Source organism: Scyliorhinus torazame, chromosome 21 (assembly GCF_047496885.1).
Source record: "Scyliorhinus torazame isolate Kashiwa2021f chromosome 21, sScyTor2.1, whole genome shotgun sequence".
Taxonomy (NCBI): Eukaryota; Metazoa; Chordata; class Chondrichthyes; order Carcharhiniformes; family Scyliorhinidae; genus Scyliorhinus; species Scyliorhinus torazame.
Window position 1 is genome coordinate 76,022,094 of NC_092727.1, and position 16,842 is coordinate 76,038,935.

At 46.9% G+C, this 16,842-nt stretch overlaps 1 protein-coding gene across 1 annotated transcript in view; it reads left to right on the forward strand.

Moving 5' to 3' along the window:
* LOC140398357 (vasoactive intestinal polypeptide receptor-like) overlaps positions 1-16,577 on the forward strand; it is a 380,360-nt gene extending 363,783 nt beyond the window's left edge. The window contains exon 13 of the mRNA XM_072486947.1: positions 15,215-16,577. Coding sequence (XP_072343048.1) covers positions 15,215-15,412 — 198 coding nt within the window. The 3' untranslated portion in view covers positions 15,413-16,577. The remainder of the gene's footprint in view (positions 1-15,214) is intronic.
* The last annotated feature ends 265 nt before the right edge of the window (positions 16,578-16,842 follow it).

Genomic DNA, 16,842 nt, shown 5'->3' on the forward strand with positions numbered 1-16,842 from the left:
ACCGATGAGTGGGCACACATGTGCGGTGTGGCTGCATTTAGCGGCTGTTGCGCACAAATTTACGCAATCGGAAGCACCGCGACAGATGGCGGCGCGACCCTCCCGACACCCGCCTGCGACCAACCTGCGGGTCGCGCCCCTGACTTTGAAAATGCTTGGAGTACATAGAACATAGAACAGTACAGCACAGAACAGGCCCTTCGGCCCTCGATGTTGTGCCGAATCTTGTCCGAAACCAAGATCAAGCTATCCCACTCCCTGTCATTCTGGTGTGCTCCATGTGCAGTTCCAATAACCGCTTGAAAGTTCCTAAAGCCTGACCAATCCACTTAAGGAACCGGCCAGACTGACTATTCCCAGCATATCGTTTGACCTGTTGATTGTACCACGTTGCACTGTTTCATGTTCATTTCGAATGGTTGCTAGAGGAGCTAATATTTTTCTATTTATTCATGGGATGTGGGCATCACTGGCTACGCCAGCATTTATCACTATTTATCCCTATCTGCCCATGAGATGGTGGTGGTGAGCTGCCTTCTTGAACTGCTGCAGTATGGGTATGCCAAAATGCTGTTGCGGAGGGAGTTCCTGAAATTTGACCCAATGACAGAGAAGGAACTGTTTTGTTATGCTCTTGGCGTAGCATAAGCTGCTTCCTTGATGTGCACTCTGACAAAGGAAGGTTCAGACTTGGAGATAGCTTTAACATGTTTATTAAACTATTAACAATTCTCCTACTTGGATTCGTCTCTACTGTTAATCCTTCTATAGCTACTCAGACTGACTAACCAGTCTGCTACAATCCACGAGGTGGGAGTGATGTTCAATCAACCCTGTGTCTGTACTCACTGAGAGACTCCACTGGAAAGAGACTGAGCATGTGTGATGTGTCCTTTCATATGGGTTGGTGTAATGCCCTCCTGTGGTAGTGTCACCTCTGTGTGTATCGTGTATGCCCATTGGTCGTGTCCTATCTTACTGACCTATTGGTTGACTGTCTGTGTGTCATGTCTCTAGTGTCTAGCTAGGTGTAGTGTATGTACATTAACCCTTTGTGTACTTACAGTGATGTATATCATCACATCCCCCCTTTTTCCGTGTTACATATTTTCTGTACAGTGTTAAAGAAAATTGAACAAACTATGTAGATGAGTGATACTCTGTACAAGTTATGATAACAGTGATCATTAAACAATAAGTCCAAATCATATGCATGAGTCCAAAGTTCATTAATTATTATGGTTGAGTGGCTTTCTTGTTTGGTTGGTGAGTTGGTGATGTTGATGGTGGCATTGCATTGCAAACGCCATCAGTGTCCCTGTGCTGAAGGAACCAAGAAGTGGTCAAATCATTTTGTTGTCGGATTTGGACTCTTTTTCTTTCTTTCGATGCTTGTGGTGGTAATCTGTCCTGCAAGCCAGGTTGCCTGTTGGTAGTGCAGCAAAGGTGAATTGGTAAGATGCATTGTCCTGCTATGGCATGTCATTGTACTGAACTGAGCAGTAACAGTGTTCCTCATTTGCAGAGTTGTACCATGTCGTACCAGTCGTAGTTCCATTGGTGTTGTTTTTGTCGTGCTTGTTGTCGACGTTGTTGCCTTTGGTACGCTTCTTGCCAGTGTTTTTGATGTTGTTGTTGTGTTGGGTTTGTTGTCATGTTTGCTGCGCTCAAGGACCACACTCTGTGGATAATACGAGTCCTTCACACAGTTACTCATGCCAGCGTGCTTTGTAGCATCTGCTGTCTCCTTGAGCGTGCCGTCACTGAGTTTGCAGCGCTCCCCGTCTGGACTCATGTCCGGCTTACTTGAATCAGCTTTGGTTTGTCGATGCTCCCTGTCTGGAGTCTGGTCTGTTTCACCTGAGTCAGTTTTGGCTTCTTGATGCCCCCCGTCCGGAGTCATTTCAGGTTCACTTGCATCTTCTGAGGTTTCTTGTTGGTCCACGTCCAGAGTCATTTTAGGTTCACTTGAATCGTCTGAAGTTTTGTGATGCCCCGTCCGGGGTCAAAACAGTCAGGAATGCATTTGCTTGCGGAGAGGCTCGAGCGAGTGAGGTTTGAAGTAACGTAGTGTCACCTAGTCACCAATAGTCTCACTGTGATTGTCGGATGCCTCTGTACATTCTAGCTGAGGTCTGTCACGTTGCACATCTGGTATGGGAAGTGGGATGCTGTCGTCACTGGTCGCACATACAGTGGGTAGAGCCTCAGTGTGTTCTTGTCGTTCACTTGAGCTGGGTAGACTGTCAGAGTCTTCTTCTTGTTCACTTGAGCGTGGCAGACTTGCATTGTCTGTTGCTGGTTGCTCAGAGGAGGTTGCTAGACCCTCATGGTCATGTTCATGCAAGGACTGCGCTTTGGAGTCTTGCGTTCCTTCCATCGTGGAGTCTGTCCATGAGCTTGCTGTGGGGGCTTGTGTCACTCCCTCTGTGGAGTCTTGCTGCGTTCCTTGTGTGGAATCGTGCATTGGTCTCTCTGTGGAAACTGTCATCACTTCTTGTTCATGCAAGGACTGCGCTCTGGAGCCTTGCGTTGCTTCTATCATGGAGTCTGTCCACGAGCTCTCTGTGGAGGCTTGTGTCACTCGAGTCACTTCTTGTTCCTGCAAGGACTGCGCTGTGGAGGCTTTCATCGCTTACAGTGTGGAGGCTGGGACCCTTTGTGGTGCGAGGACCTCGTCGTCGAGGTCGTCAATGTGCAACACGTCTAGTTGCGGTTTGGATTTGGTACTGGGGTAGCCTCCCAAGGTGAAAGGTTCGGCTGAGTCGTTGTCTTCCAAGACCATATCATCACGTTTTGTGGTGGAGCTGGCATTGGGCTCGCGATGTCCAAAGAAGAATTCAAGGTCTGAGTCATAGTCTTGAAGTACTGTATCATCTCTTTGGGCGGTGCTAACTGCTTGTTGCAGGGTTCTGCGGTGGTTACTTTCAGCTACTGGCCGAATTTCAGGCATTGTGCTGTCGTTCCAGGTGAAAGAATCTGGTTTTACGGCTTTAATTTTTTTTTTCCGTGTTTTGGGACATTCTCCCTTTAAGTGGGCGTGGTCTGGGGCCTCTGACGTCATGACGCGTGTGACATAGGTCATAGGAAGCGATTGGGCATGCGCAGATCGCTGTTCCGTTACTTGGGGCCTTGTTCTCAATTGCGCATGCGCGGCTTCTCGCGCATGCGCAAACGGACCTTCCCGTTCTGTGCGCTCATCGCGCAACTGCGCATGTGCAGCACCTTTTCCAAGATGGCTGCAATTCAAAACTGCCGTTCGTTGCTGCAAGCCTACCACGCGGTGAGTTTTGGCGCCTCTTTTACCTTTGCTTCTTGTATGTTCCTCGCAGAATTCTTGGAATTTGTCCAGGACTGCCTGAAAGTCGCTCTTGTTTTGCCCCTTTGAATATTTGAAGGTCTGGAAGATTTCACCTGCTTCTGGACCCGCGATGGTAAGTAGAAGCTTTATTTTCTCTGCATCCACCACGCCATCTAGGTCGGACGCTACCAGGTAGATCTCGAATCTCTGCCTGAAACAATGGCAGTTTTCACTGAGATTTCCGTGGCACCTGAGCCGCTGCGGAACCAGAATCCCGAACATCACCTTGCCTGGCTGTTGTTGCTGGTTGTCACTGTTCGCTGAGTTGAAACTATATGGATTTAACAGTTCACTTCTGGAACTATGTTTTGTTATGCTCTTGTCGTAGCATAAGCTGCTTCCTTGATGTGCACTCTGACAAAGGAAGGTTCAGACTTGGAGATAGCTTTAACACGTTTATTAAGCTATTAACAATTCTCCTACTTGGATTTGTCTCTACTGTTAATCCTTCTATAGCTACTCAGACTGACTAACCAGTCTGCTACAATCCACATGGTGGGAGTGATGTTCAATCAACCCTGTGTCTGTACTCACTGAGAGTCTCCACTGGAAAGAGACTGAGCAGGTGTGATGTGTCCTTTTATATGGGTTGGTGTAATGCCCTCCTGTGGTAGTGTCACCTCTGTGTGTATCGTGAATGCCCATTGGTCGTGTCCTATCTTACTGACCTATTGGTTGACTGTCTGTGTGTCATGTCTCTGGTGTTCCCTCTAATGTCTAGCGAGGTGTAGTGTATGTACATTAACTCTTTGTATATTTACAGTGATGTATATCACCACAGGAACAGCGATATATTTCCAAGTCAGGATGGTGAGTGGATTGGAGGGGAACCTGCGGTTTGTGGTGTCCCCAAGTATCTGCTGGCCTTGTCCTTCTAGATGGTAGCGGCCGTGGTTTGAAAGGTGCCATCTGTGGAACCTTGGTGAGTTCCTGCAGTGCATCTGTAGATGGTACACACATCTGTAAATGCTACTGTCTATCGGTGGTGGAAGGAGTGAATGTTTGTCGATAGGGTGCCAAACAAGTGGATTGCTTTGTCCTTGATGGTGTTGAGCTTATTGTGTTGTTGGAGCTGCACTCATCCAGACAAATGGAGAGTATTCCATCACAGTCCTGACTGTGCCCTGTAGATGGGGCAGGCATTGGCAAGTCAGGTGAGTTACTTGCCACAGGATTTCGAGCCTCTGACCTGCTCTTGTGGCCATAGTATTTATATGGCTAGTCCAGTTCAGTTTCTGGTCAATGGTAACCCCCCAGGATATTGATAATGGCGGGTTCAGCAATAGTATTCAATGTCAAGACATGATGGTTGGGTGCTCTCTTATTGGAGATGGTCATTGTATGGCACTTGTGTGGTGCAAATGTAACTTGCCACTTGGCAGCCCAAGCCTGGTTATTGTCCAGGTCTTGCTGCATTTGGACTGTTTCAGTATCTGCGGAGTCTTGAATGGTGCTGAACAATGTGTCCCATGCACACACAGAAAGATCTGCATGAGTGCTCCCACATCTTTATTGCAAAATTGACTTGGGATTTAATTGCTCCACCATTAGTGGTGTACCTTCAGTTGTCTCAGCCTCATGCTCTGGAATATCCTCCCAACACCTCTCCACTATATACCTTGTCTTCTTCAGGATAAATATGAAGCTTATGTGACTGGTTATCATATTTGCTCCTTTGAAGCACCTTGGGATATTTTACTACTTCAAAGGCAGTATATACATATAAGGTGCTGCTGTTTTGTTTGGTAATCTCCATGTAAATGTGAAGTGTGGCTGCTCTTTTACAAGAATTTCCAAGCGATTTGTTTTCATGGTTGCCTTAGCAAAGTACCACGGAGTCTTGTGGGGCCAGTTTTCCTGCTGACCCACCTTAGTCCCACAAGTTTGCTGATTACACGACCGCAGTGGGTCGGATCTCTAACAACGATGAGATAGAAACCTGGTGGAGTGGTGTAACGACAGCAATCTCTCCCACAACGTCAGCAAAACTAAGGAGCTGGTCATTGACTTCAGGAAGCAAAGTACTGTACACACTCCTGTCTGCATCAACGGGGCCGAGGTGAAGATGGTTGACAGCTTAAAATTTCTAGGTGTGCACATCACCAACAATCTGTCCTGGTCCACCCACATCAAAGCTACGATCAAGAAAGCACAAAAGTGCCTATACTTTCTCAGGAAACTAAGCAAATTCAGCATGTCTACATTGGCCCTTCCCAACTTGTACAGGTGCACCATGGAAACCATCCTCTCTGGCTGCATTGCTGCTCAGCCCAAGACCATAAGAAACTACAGAGAGTCATGAACACAGCCCAGTCCATCACACAAACCCACCTTCCATTGGCTCTGTCTATACCTCCCGCTGCCTTTGGAAAGCGGGCAGCATAATCAAAGACCCCTCCCACCGGCTTACTCACTCTTCCAACTTCGTCCACCAGGCAGGAGATGCAAAGGTCTGAGAACACGCAGTAATAGAATCAAAAACAGCTTCTTCCCCGCTGGTGCAGACTCTTAAACGATGCTCTTATGAACTGATCTGATCTCTTCACATGTCTTTTCTACTGAATAGTATTACACTCCTGTATGCTTCACCCAATGCCTGTGTCGATGTATTTACATTGTATATTTTATGTTTGCCTGATGTATTTTGTTTTCATGTATGGAATGATTTGTCTGAACTGTACGCAGAACAATACTTTTCACTGTACCTCGATACACGTGACAATAAACAAATCCAATCCAATAGTCACATTGATAGGACTTTGTTCCAGTAATTGGGACGGAGATAGTATAATATTTACAACTGCAGTATTGGCCGATGGTTCAGGGCCAGAAAGAAAACCTTCAGGCCAAAAATAATGGAAGCTGAAAAAAGGTCATTCAGCTTCTCAGGTTTCCTTGACCTTCTCAAATTCTCCAGTCTGTTGGCGGATTGTTGTGCAAGACCCACCATCAACCTCTTGTGGGGCCCAGCTTCTGGGAACCCTGCCAGGTCAGCCAGAGGAAAATTAGGCACAAACATCATCTCCACAGAAACCCTAGGCCAAAGTACAGAGGCTGTAAACAAGGCCTCTACATCTCTACATTCTCCAGGCAATAGTCTCAGAATGATCAAGTGTACAAAATTAGAATCAGTTTTCCCAATAATGTTCAAATATCTTAATCAATATCTAGGAACATAGCATATTACCACCAGAGGAGAAGGAACCTTTAGTAATCACAGAGGAGTCTGGAAAGGAGAGTTAAAATGAATGATTTATTGCCAAAGCCAAGTATTTACAAGGAAGAGCCCCAGTCCCAGTCCCAGCTAATCCCTGGCCAGGTCGCCGCCAGACGTCTTGGATGCCTGGGTCTCCATTTTAGAGTCAGAGTCAATTACCTCTTGCATCTCAGTGTCGGGACCCCCAGGGGGTGATGTTTTCAGGCCTTCATGTGTCGGGGCAATATGGCTGGAAGATGGTTTCTCTTGGTGGGGGGTGCCGTGATGCTGATCCCCTGCTCCTGAAGGGGTTACGGTGCTTCTGCATCGTCCTCCCTCGCGTCTGTACCTGGTATGAAACTGGCTCGGTCTGTTGTACCACTGCCCTGGGAATCCACCGGGCACCTTCCCCAAGTTGCAGATGTAAACTGTGTCTCCTGGTTTGAAATTCCTGGTCCGCGTTCGCTTGTCTTGACTTCGCCCCTGCTGTTCCTGACTCGATCACACTTTCCCACCAATATTGGGGGATGTGAGGCTGAGGTGGGTCCTGAGTCGCCAACCCGTCAGTAATTCTGTCGGCGCTACGCCGGTCACAGCATGCGGCGTGGTCTGTTCGTAAAACTAAAATAGCCAGCCCCGTTTCCACAGACTCCGTGGTCTGCTTCTTCAGACCCCTTGAGAAGGTCTGCACCAGCCACTCAGCCAGCCCATTTGAGGTGGGGTGATACAGGGCCCTGCGGATGTGCCGCACCCCGTTTGCCTTCATGAAGTGCTCAAACTCTGCGATGGTGAAGGGGGTGCCATTATCTGTGGCCAGCACCTCCAGAATTTTGTGGGTGCTAAAGGAAAGCCAGAGTTTCTCAATCACAGAATCACAAAAAAATACAGATCAGAAAAAGACCTTCGGCCCATTGAGTCTACACTGCTGCATGAAAGGCCCCTGATCCCATTTGCCAGCACTTTGCCCATAGCCTCGAATGTTAAGATGTGCCAAGTGCTCATCCAGGTACTTTTTAAAGAATGTGAGGCAACTCGCCTCCCCCCACCCCCAGGCAATGTGTTCCAGACCGTCACCACCCTCTGGGTAAAAAAGCTTTTCCTCAAATCCCCCCAAACCTCTGCCCCTGACCCTGAACTTGTGTACCCTCGTAACCGACCCTTCAACTAGGGGGAACAGTTGCTCCCTATCCATCCAGTCCTTGCCCCTCATAATCTTGCACACCTCGATCAGGTCCCCCCTCAGTCTTCTCTGCTCCATGAAAACAACCCAAGCCTATCCAACCTCTCTTCATAACTTAAATATTCCATCCCAGCCAACATCCTGGTGAAACGCTTCTGCACTCCCTCCAGTGCAATCACATTCTTCCCATAATGTTGCGACCAGAACTGCACAGTACTCCAGCTGTGGCCTCATCAATGTTCTATAGAACTCAAATTGTTTTTGTAATCAATACCCCAATTGAGAAAAGCAAGTGTCCCATATGCCTTTCTCACCACCCTATTAACGTGCCCTTCTGCCTTCACAGATCTATTTACAAACACGGCAAGGTCTCTTTGTTCCTCAGGACTTCACAGTGTGGTGCCATTCATTGAACATTTCCTTGTCAAATTGCGCCTTCCAAACTGCATCAGCTCACACTTTTCAGGATTAAATTCCAAATGCCACGTTTCTGCCCATTTGACCGCCCCGTCTATAACTTCCTGTAACCCAAGAGTCTCAGCCTCACTGTTAACCACCCGGCCTATCTTTCATTACCTTCAATGTGGTGGATGACATCCAATGGACTTCCAACCACTTGGAATGGGCATCCACTAAGAGAAGAAACGTTGAGCCTTGAAAATGTCCGGCGAAATTGGTGTGTAGACGTACCCAAGGTCGGCCTGGCCATTCCCACGGATGCAGCGGACAGCAGGCAGGAGCTTCTGCTGTTCTTGGAATGTGCGCTGTTGAGCCAGTCGTTCTATCGCACCATCCAGACCTGGCCACCACACATAGTTACGGGCTAGCATCTTCATTTATGATACACGGAGGTGACCATTGTGCAGATCCCGAAGGATGGAATCTCTGCCCTGGCGTGGGACCGTGACGCGAGCCTCCCACAGAAGGATGCCGTTTTCAACACTGGGCTCCAGCATTTTGGTTTCAAAGGCCTGTAGTTCTTCGGGCAGCTTCCCTTGCTGTCCCCCCATATAAAACAAGGTGCTGTACTTTTGCCAATACGGAGCCTTTTTGCGTCCAGTCGCATTTCTGGAGAGCGGTGACCAGCAAGTTGTCCATAAAGTTAAATGGCAAAACGACATTGTCGGCTCTCAGTGGAGACGGGGGGTCGGTTGGCAGCAGGAGCGACGTATGCGTTTGCAATTTGCGTGCCTGGACGATGCTCAAAGGCATACTCGTACGCTGCTAGCAACAGGGCCCATTGCTGAATCCAGGCCGATGTTATTGGTGGGATCGTTTTGTCCTCTTTAAAGAGCCCTAGCAATGGCTCGTGGTCCATCACAATAGTGAATAGACATCCATACAGGCACTGGTGAAATTTCTTCACCACAAATATGACGGACAACCCTTCTTTTTTGATCCAAGCATAATATTGCTCCGCCACATCCAATGTCCTGAATGTGATATGCTGTTAACCTTTCTATTCTGTTAGCCATGCGGCGGGACAATACTCCCTTCTCCTCACTGACCCGTGAGAGGGAGATCTCAGCGGCTTTTTTTAGGTCCAGCAACAGCTCAGCTAGCAATTTCTGCTGGGTCACTACATTATTTACTCCGCATACAAGGCACTCCCATAGCATCTCTGGTAGGGATGGCCCATAGTTGCAAAACTTTGCCGATTTTCGTAATCATGCCAAAAGCTCAGTAACGGACTCTCCTGGGGTCCTCTCAGCCATATTAAATCGGTACCTCTGTACGATAATCGACGGCTTGGGGTCGTCGTGGTTTGGCACGAGTGCTACTGGCTCTTCCAATGACTTGGAGTCTGGGGCCCTGGGGTGTGTCAGGCTCTTTATGACCCTAAAAGTGGAGGCCCCACAGGCAGTCAGAAGAATTACCGTCTGGCGATCATCCCCAACAATAATGTTTGCCTTTCAGAAATAGCGCACATGCTCCGTATACTGTGTCCAGTCCTCCATACCCACATCGAAAACATTGAGTCTGCCAAAGAGGTGGCATTTTCAAAATGGTGCAAACCTTATTCCGCCACAAAGAGAGGTGGCTGTGTCCCAAACGGTTAGCAGCGCCAACTGTAATTCCACTTTAATAGTCGGCAATTGAATAGTCACAGAAGAACATGGAAAGGAAAAATTAATGGTTTATTGCTAAAGTAAAATATGTACAAGTAACAGTCCCAGTCACGACTACTCTGCAGCTCGACTCCTACCTGGACCGGCTTTTAATGTCCAGAGTTAACTATCCCGCTGTTGGACCTCTGCCCCTCAGCGGGGAAACTTGTACTCCATGGGCAGATTAATTGGCTTGTCCCTGTGGGTCTCATGGAGGTTATAAAGGAACCCGAAGAAAAGCTGCCGCCAATCCTTCAAGCCCCAAAAAGCCCAAAGCAAGGCCAAGGAATAACATACATAGCAAAACTTCCCCATTCTGTAGCTTTCTAACTCTGAGTTTGTAGCAGAAAGAAACAGTTTGGAGATGCCCACTGTGGTGGTATGTATTAGGGGTAATACAGTACACCAGGAAGGCCGAGCAGCTTTTGGAGGACAGATGCTGGATCCCGATTGGATCCTCCACCTACTGGGCTCCACCCAGATAGGAGGGATATAAGAACCTGGGTAAACCCCGCAGCTGCATTCTGTGAGTGGGCTGCTGGGGAACGTGTCTGAACAAGTCTGCTCAATAAAGCCTCGATTGAAGTTCTTTACGTCTCGCCTCGTGTGTGATCGATGGTGCTACACCCACACTTGGGACTCTTACAAACACGAAGAGAGGTTTTATTAGGGATGTTGCTCATACAACCTAAGATGGAGAGCTCAAGCCCGCGTAAGCACCCACTACTGGCGTCACTACAGATCAGGTGATGTTTCACCAGCAGGGATGTATTCTCTGATACATAAATTAGCCTTAAGAGAAAGTGAATTGGAATTTGGGCAACTAATGTGCCAGTGCTGAAGCATTCGCTTCAAGCCCAAATTCCCACTGGGAGTATTCGGTTAGCGAATTACGCTTGTAAAAACATTTTGTTGCTGAGTTTCAGGGTGTTTCGAGGTATTGTTTGGATGTCCTGATCTGTGAATAGTGTGGGCCCTAGGATTCTGGGCTTTCTGGGTCTGCATTGACATTTACCGGGTCTGTTGGGAAACACCCCATTTGTTAATGTTCTCACATGTGTTCTGCAGTTGGGACTATTCTGATTCAAAAAGCCAAGATGTGCATGTAAGAAACATCTGCAAGTTGCACAAGGAAAACCGCTCACTCATCATAAATTGCATCAATTTATCACACGACTTTAATGGAAAAGAAGAGAAATAATTCATTTGTGTACTTCAAGCCTAGGAAATCATTATCAGCCAATCACATTCTATCTTGGGATTTGCAAATCCATTACAAAGAACTTTGATCAATGTTTTGTTTTATTTACTTGTTCATGGATGTGGACATCGCTGGCAGAGCCAGCATTTATTGCCCATCCCTGAGGACATTTAAGAGTCAACCACACTGCTGTGGGTCTGGATTCACATGTAGGCCAGGTAAAGACAATAGATTTCCTTCCCTAAATGACATTGTAATGATATGCAGTAACAGTGTATGTAACAGTGTATATAACCTCCGACCCTGCAAGAGGAACAGGACACTTGATCCGGACAGGACACTTGAGCCAGACAGTGCCAGTCTTAATCAGAGTTACAGAAGGTGTTGGTAGCATGGTTAAAAGATCCACAGTTTGGTGAGCAATAGTTTAGTTTACCCACAGTTTATTCAACATTAAATAACTAGTTGTTCTTTCATACACTGATTCATTTATTATCATAGTACACAAACATAAGTGAACCAGATAGGTTTTTACAACAATTGGACTTTTTTTCTTAACTACAGATTCCACCAACTGCCCTGGTGTGATTTGAACCTGGATCCCCAGAGCATTACCCTGGTCTCTGGATTACTAGTCCAGTGATAATATCACTACTCCACTGCCTCCCCATGTATGTGTTAAGAGAATAGCAACTATTGATCAGAAGCAACAGCAGAATCAAAGTTTATGATTTTATCTTCCATTCCCAATCATCATCTTTCTACAACTTCCTCATGAATTTTCACACCTTTGGCTCTTTTCAGAGAGCTTATCTAACAGGCTCCTAAATTATCTTTAATGACCTGCTTAAATCTCTTATCCTCCATAATCCTCCTGCCTGCATTGAGGTGGCTATGTGGGGGAATATCATAAACCACAGGTAACAATTGCCCCCGATTGTTATTTTCAGAGAATCATGGGCAGCAAGTTTTCAGAAGAATTCTTACTCACACAGGATTGGTTCTGTGCCTCTCTCAATGTGCTTCAAAGTGACAATAATGAGGACTGGGCTCATTTTCGATTCTTGCAGTCTATCATTTTTAGAAGAAGCAAATTCACTGCTTTAAGTGGGAACTCTCTACTGCCTAAGGCAATACGTAGATTTTATTGAAAGCATTTCCCTGTACCCATCCCCTTTTTCAACCCAACTATGATGCTGAGATGGGAATTGCAATGCATTAGGATTAAATTCATATTTAGAAAAGATGCTTTGAATCCAAATTGAAGTCTTGCTTTAAAATCAGTGCACAAACAGGAGAGAATTAGGTCCTGGACTACTGGTGATGAGACAATTCTTGTACAGGGCGGCACGGTGACACAATAGTTAGCACTATGGCTTCACAGCGTCATGGACCCGAGTTCAATTCGGCCTCGGGTGACTGCGAAGTTTGCACATTGTACCTTTGACTGCATGGGTTTCCCTTGGGAGCTCCGGTTTCCTCCCACAGTCCAAAGATGTCCACGTGCTAGTCAGAGTAGAAATGACAGGATATATAGGATGAATACGTGGCTGAAGAGATGGTGTCAGGGGGAGGGTTTCAGATTCCTGGGGCACTGGGACCAATTCTGGGGGAGGTGGGACCTGTACAAACTGGACGGGTTACACCTGGGCAGGACTGGAACTGATTTCCTTGGGGGGCTATTTGCTTGAGCAGTTGGGGAGGATTTAAACTAAAATGCCAGGGGGATGGGAACCCACGCAAGGAGTCAGAGAAAGAGGGAGCAAGGACAAAAGCAAAAGGTAGAAAAGTGAATAAGAAAAGTGATAGGTGGAGAAACCAAGGACAAAATTCAAACACGACAGTGGAGAAAAATATTGGGAGCAAGACAAGCATTGTGAAAAAGACAAACTTAAAGGCTCTGTGTCTTAATGCATGGAGGATTTGCAATAAAGTGGATGAACTAATCCAGATAGATATAAATGAGTATGATCTAAGTGGGATTACAGAGACATGGCTGCAGGGTGAACAGGGATGGGAACTGAATGTCCCAGGGTTCTCAGTATTTAGGAAGGACGGCATAAAAAAAAGGTGGTGGCGTGGCACTGCTGGTTAAAGAGGAAATTAACACAATAGTGAGAGGGGATATTAGCTCTGACAATGTGGAATCTGTATGGGTAGAGTTGAGAAATACAAAGGGACAAAAAACATTAGTGGGTGTCATATATAGACCCCCAAACAGCACTGGTGAGGTTGGGAATGGTATTAAACAAGAAATTAGTGATGCATGTAATGAGGGAATATCAGTGATCATGGGTGATTTTAATCTTCACATAGATTGGTCAAATCAAATTAGCCACAATGCCATAGAGGAGGAATTCCTGGAGTGTATACGGGATGGTTTTCTTGACCAATATGTGGAGGAACCAACTACAGAGCAGGCCATCTTAGACTGGGTACTGTGTAATGAGAAGGGAATTATTGCCAATCTGGCTGTGCGAGACCCCTTGGGGATGAGCGACCATAACATGATAGAATTTTTAAATCAAGATGGAGAGTGAAGTAGTTGATTTGGAGACTAGGATGCTGAATGTTAATAAAGGGAACTATGAGGATATGAGGCATGAGTTGGCCTTGATAGATTGGGGAGAGTTACTTAATAGGATGACAGTGGATAGACAATGGCAAACATTCAAGGAATGCATGGAGGAACTACAGCAACTGTTCATTCCTGTCTGGCACAAAAGCAAAGGGGGTAAGAGGGCCAATCCATGGCTTACAAAGGAAATGAGAAGTAGTATCTGATACAAGGAAGAAGCATACAGATTGGCCAAGAAAAATAATAGTTCTGAGGATTGGGAGCAGTTTAGCATTCAGCAAAGAAAGACAAAAGGATTGATTAAGAAGGGAAAGTTCAGTATGAAAGGAAGCTTGTAGGGAACATAAAGACCGACACTAAGTTCCTGTACCGGCCTCCCCGAACAGACTCCGGAATGTGGCGACTAGGGGCTTTTCACAGTAACTTCATTGAAGCCTGCTTGTGATAATAAGCAATTATTATTATTATTATTAAGAGTTTCTACAGCTATGTGAAGAGAAAGAGATCTGGGTGTCCTTGTGCACCTTTCGCTGAAGGTAAGCATGCAGGTGCAGCAGGCGGTAAAGAAGGCTAATGGTATGTTGGCCTTTGTTGCAAGAGGTTTCGAGTATAGAAACAGGGATGTGTTGCTGCAATTGTACAGTGCCTTGGTGAGGCCACACTTGGAGTATTGTGTGCAGTTTCAGTCTCCTTCCCTGAGGAAGGATGTTCTTGCGCTCAAGGGAGTGCAGCAAAGGTTTGCCAGACTGATTTGAGGGATGGCGGGACTGCCATATGAGGAGAGATTGACTAGGTTGGGATTGTTCTCACTGGAGTTCCGAAGAATGAGGGGGGATCTCATAGAGACTTACAAAATTCTAACAGGACTAGACAGAGTAGATGCAGGGAAGATGTTACCAATGATAGGTGTGTCCAGAACCAGGGGTCACAGCCTGAGGATTCAGGGTAAACCATTTCGGACAGAGATAAGGAGACACTTCTTCACACAAAGAGTGGTGAGCCTGTGGAATTCATTACCACAGGAAGTAGTTGATGCTAAAACTTTGAATATATTCAATCGGCGGCTGGATATAGCACTTGTGGAGAATGGGATCAAAGGCTATGGGGAGAAAGCAGGATTAGGCTATTGAGTTGGATGATCAGCCATGATTGTGATGAATGGCGGAACAGGCTCGAAGGGCCAAAAGACCTCCTCCTGCTCCTATCTTCTATGTATCTATGTGCAGGTTAGGTTATTGTGTTATGGGGTTAGGGCGGGGTGGATGGGGGAGCGGACATGGGTAGAGTGCTCTTTCGAAGGGTCGGTGCAGACTCTATGGACCAATTGGCCTCCTTTTGCACTGGCGGGGTTCTATAATTCTATGATCCACCTCCTCCCGCTCTTAACAAAGGATCAGGCACAGTCCATCCCCCCCATTGGGTCACCACACATCAACTCCATGTTCCTCAAGCTAGGACATTAAAAATCAGACAATTGTTTCCTTTCATTTGACCAGAAGGATTGACATTATATAAAGTTTTATGTATTAAATGGTTGAGGAATGCAATTGCTTGGAGCCTCCTCTGAATGTTTTGTGTTTGGTTGTTCAGGTGCAACTGGAGCTAGGCCACAAGTGGCGGAGATGGTGTACTCAGTGGTACCTCACAGCTGATTCGAGATACTGCCCCCCTTCCATGGAGAGTCACAGCACAAAAGAAGGCACTCAGCTATCCATGGTATCCTGCTACAACTCCCAAATCCAGGCTGCCAACAACAACCCAGCTGATTTGACCTTTGCAGAAGTGTAGTGAGGTAAAAGTTCAGTTGGGTTTGTCGCTGAAGGCAACCGGAATGTTCCATTTGAAGGGACGATTATCTGAGTGCTGGGGGCTGGAGGTAGTCTCGCTTATCGACATTGGAGCCAAGAAATGGTGGCCATCCCTCATCTGTATGGTCACTGGACAAAGCCACACCGTCAAGCTGTCTGCAGTCAGAAAGTCAGCTCTTCAATGCTTCAACAAAGAGTAATTTGTATGATTCAGGATTTTTATTCAACGATATTCATTGCAATTCGAAATACTGGAGGAAATAATATAGCTTCACACTCACCGATAAATAGCTGTCAGCAATATAGGTAGACCAACATCTAATTTGTGTAAGGTTTCTCTGAACATAGTTAGCCCTGATTGATAGCAGACAAGGGAATGTTGTGCCATCATTGGATTTCCATTTCTAAAATGAATCCTAATAATGCCCCTTTTCCTCCCGTCTCTCAAACAAAGGCCATTCTTTATATCTTTTTTTAAATATAAATTTAGGGTTCCAATTCATTTTTTCCAATTAAGGGGCAATTTAGCATGGCCAATCCACCTACCTTGCACATCTTTGTGTTGTGGGGGAGAAACCCACGCAAACACGGGAAGAATGTGCAAACTCCACACGGACAGTGGCCCAGAGCTGGGATAGAACCTGGGACCTCGGTGCCATGAGGCTGCAGTGCTAACCACTGAGCCACCATGCTGCCTTTATTCTTTATATCTGACTCTAGATTTCACAATCATTCATTGAGCGTGAAGTACTGTCAGATGTTTCGGGGAGTTGGATAGAATGCTATATCAGTGCAAAATATTCTGCAGTCATGGTCCCATTATTGAGTTACACCAAAAACACCCAAACCAAATAAAAAGAACACAATCCAGACAGGAAACCATATTCATCATTCTCACCGGTGACTGTTTCCTCAGAGACTGATGGGTTCCTGTGGCCGTGTATAGCTCAGGCACCTGAATCAGTTCTAGTTTATTTTCCCATGGAAATTCCTTACGCGAAACCATAGAGAATGAGGGCCAACAGTGTTGAAGAAGGAGCACTGCTGATCAATGGCATTTCACAGGTAGAGGCAGTGCTGTGGGCCAAGGCAATGGGGGAATGGGGCCTGGGGAAGCGGAAGAATGGGGCCAGGGCAGCGGAGTACTGGGCCCGGGGCGGCGGAGGAGTGGGGCCCAGGTAGGGGAGGAGTGGGCCCAGGGCGGCAGAGGAGTGGGGCCCAGGGCAGCGGAGGAGTGGGGCCCGGGGCAGCGGAGGAGTGGGGCGTGGGTAGGGGAGGAGTGGGGCCCGGGTAGGGGAGTAGTGGGGCCCAGGGCAGCAGAGGAGTGGGGCCCGAGGCAGCGGAAGAGTGGGGCCATGGGCAGCGGAGGAGTGGGGCCTGGGGCAGCGGAGGAGTTTGGCCCGAGGCATC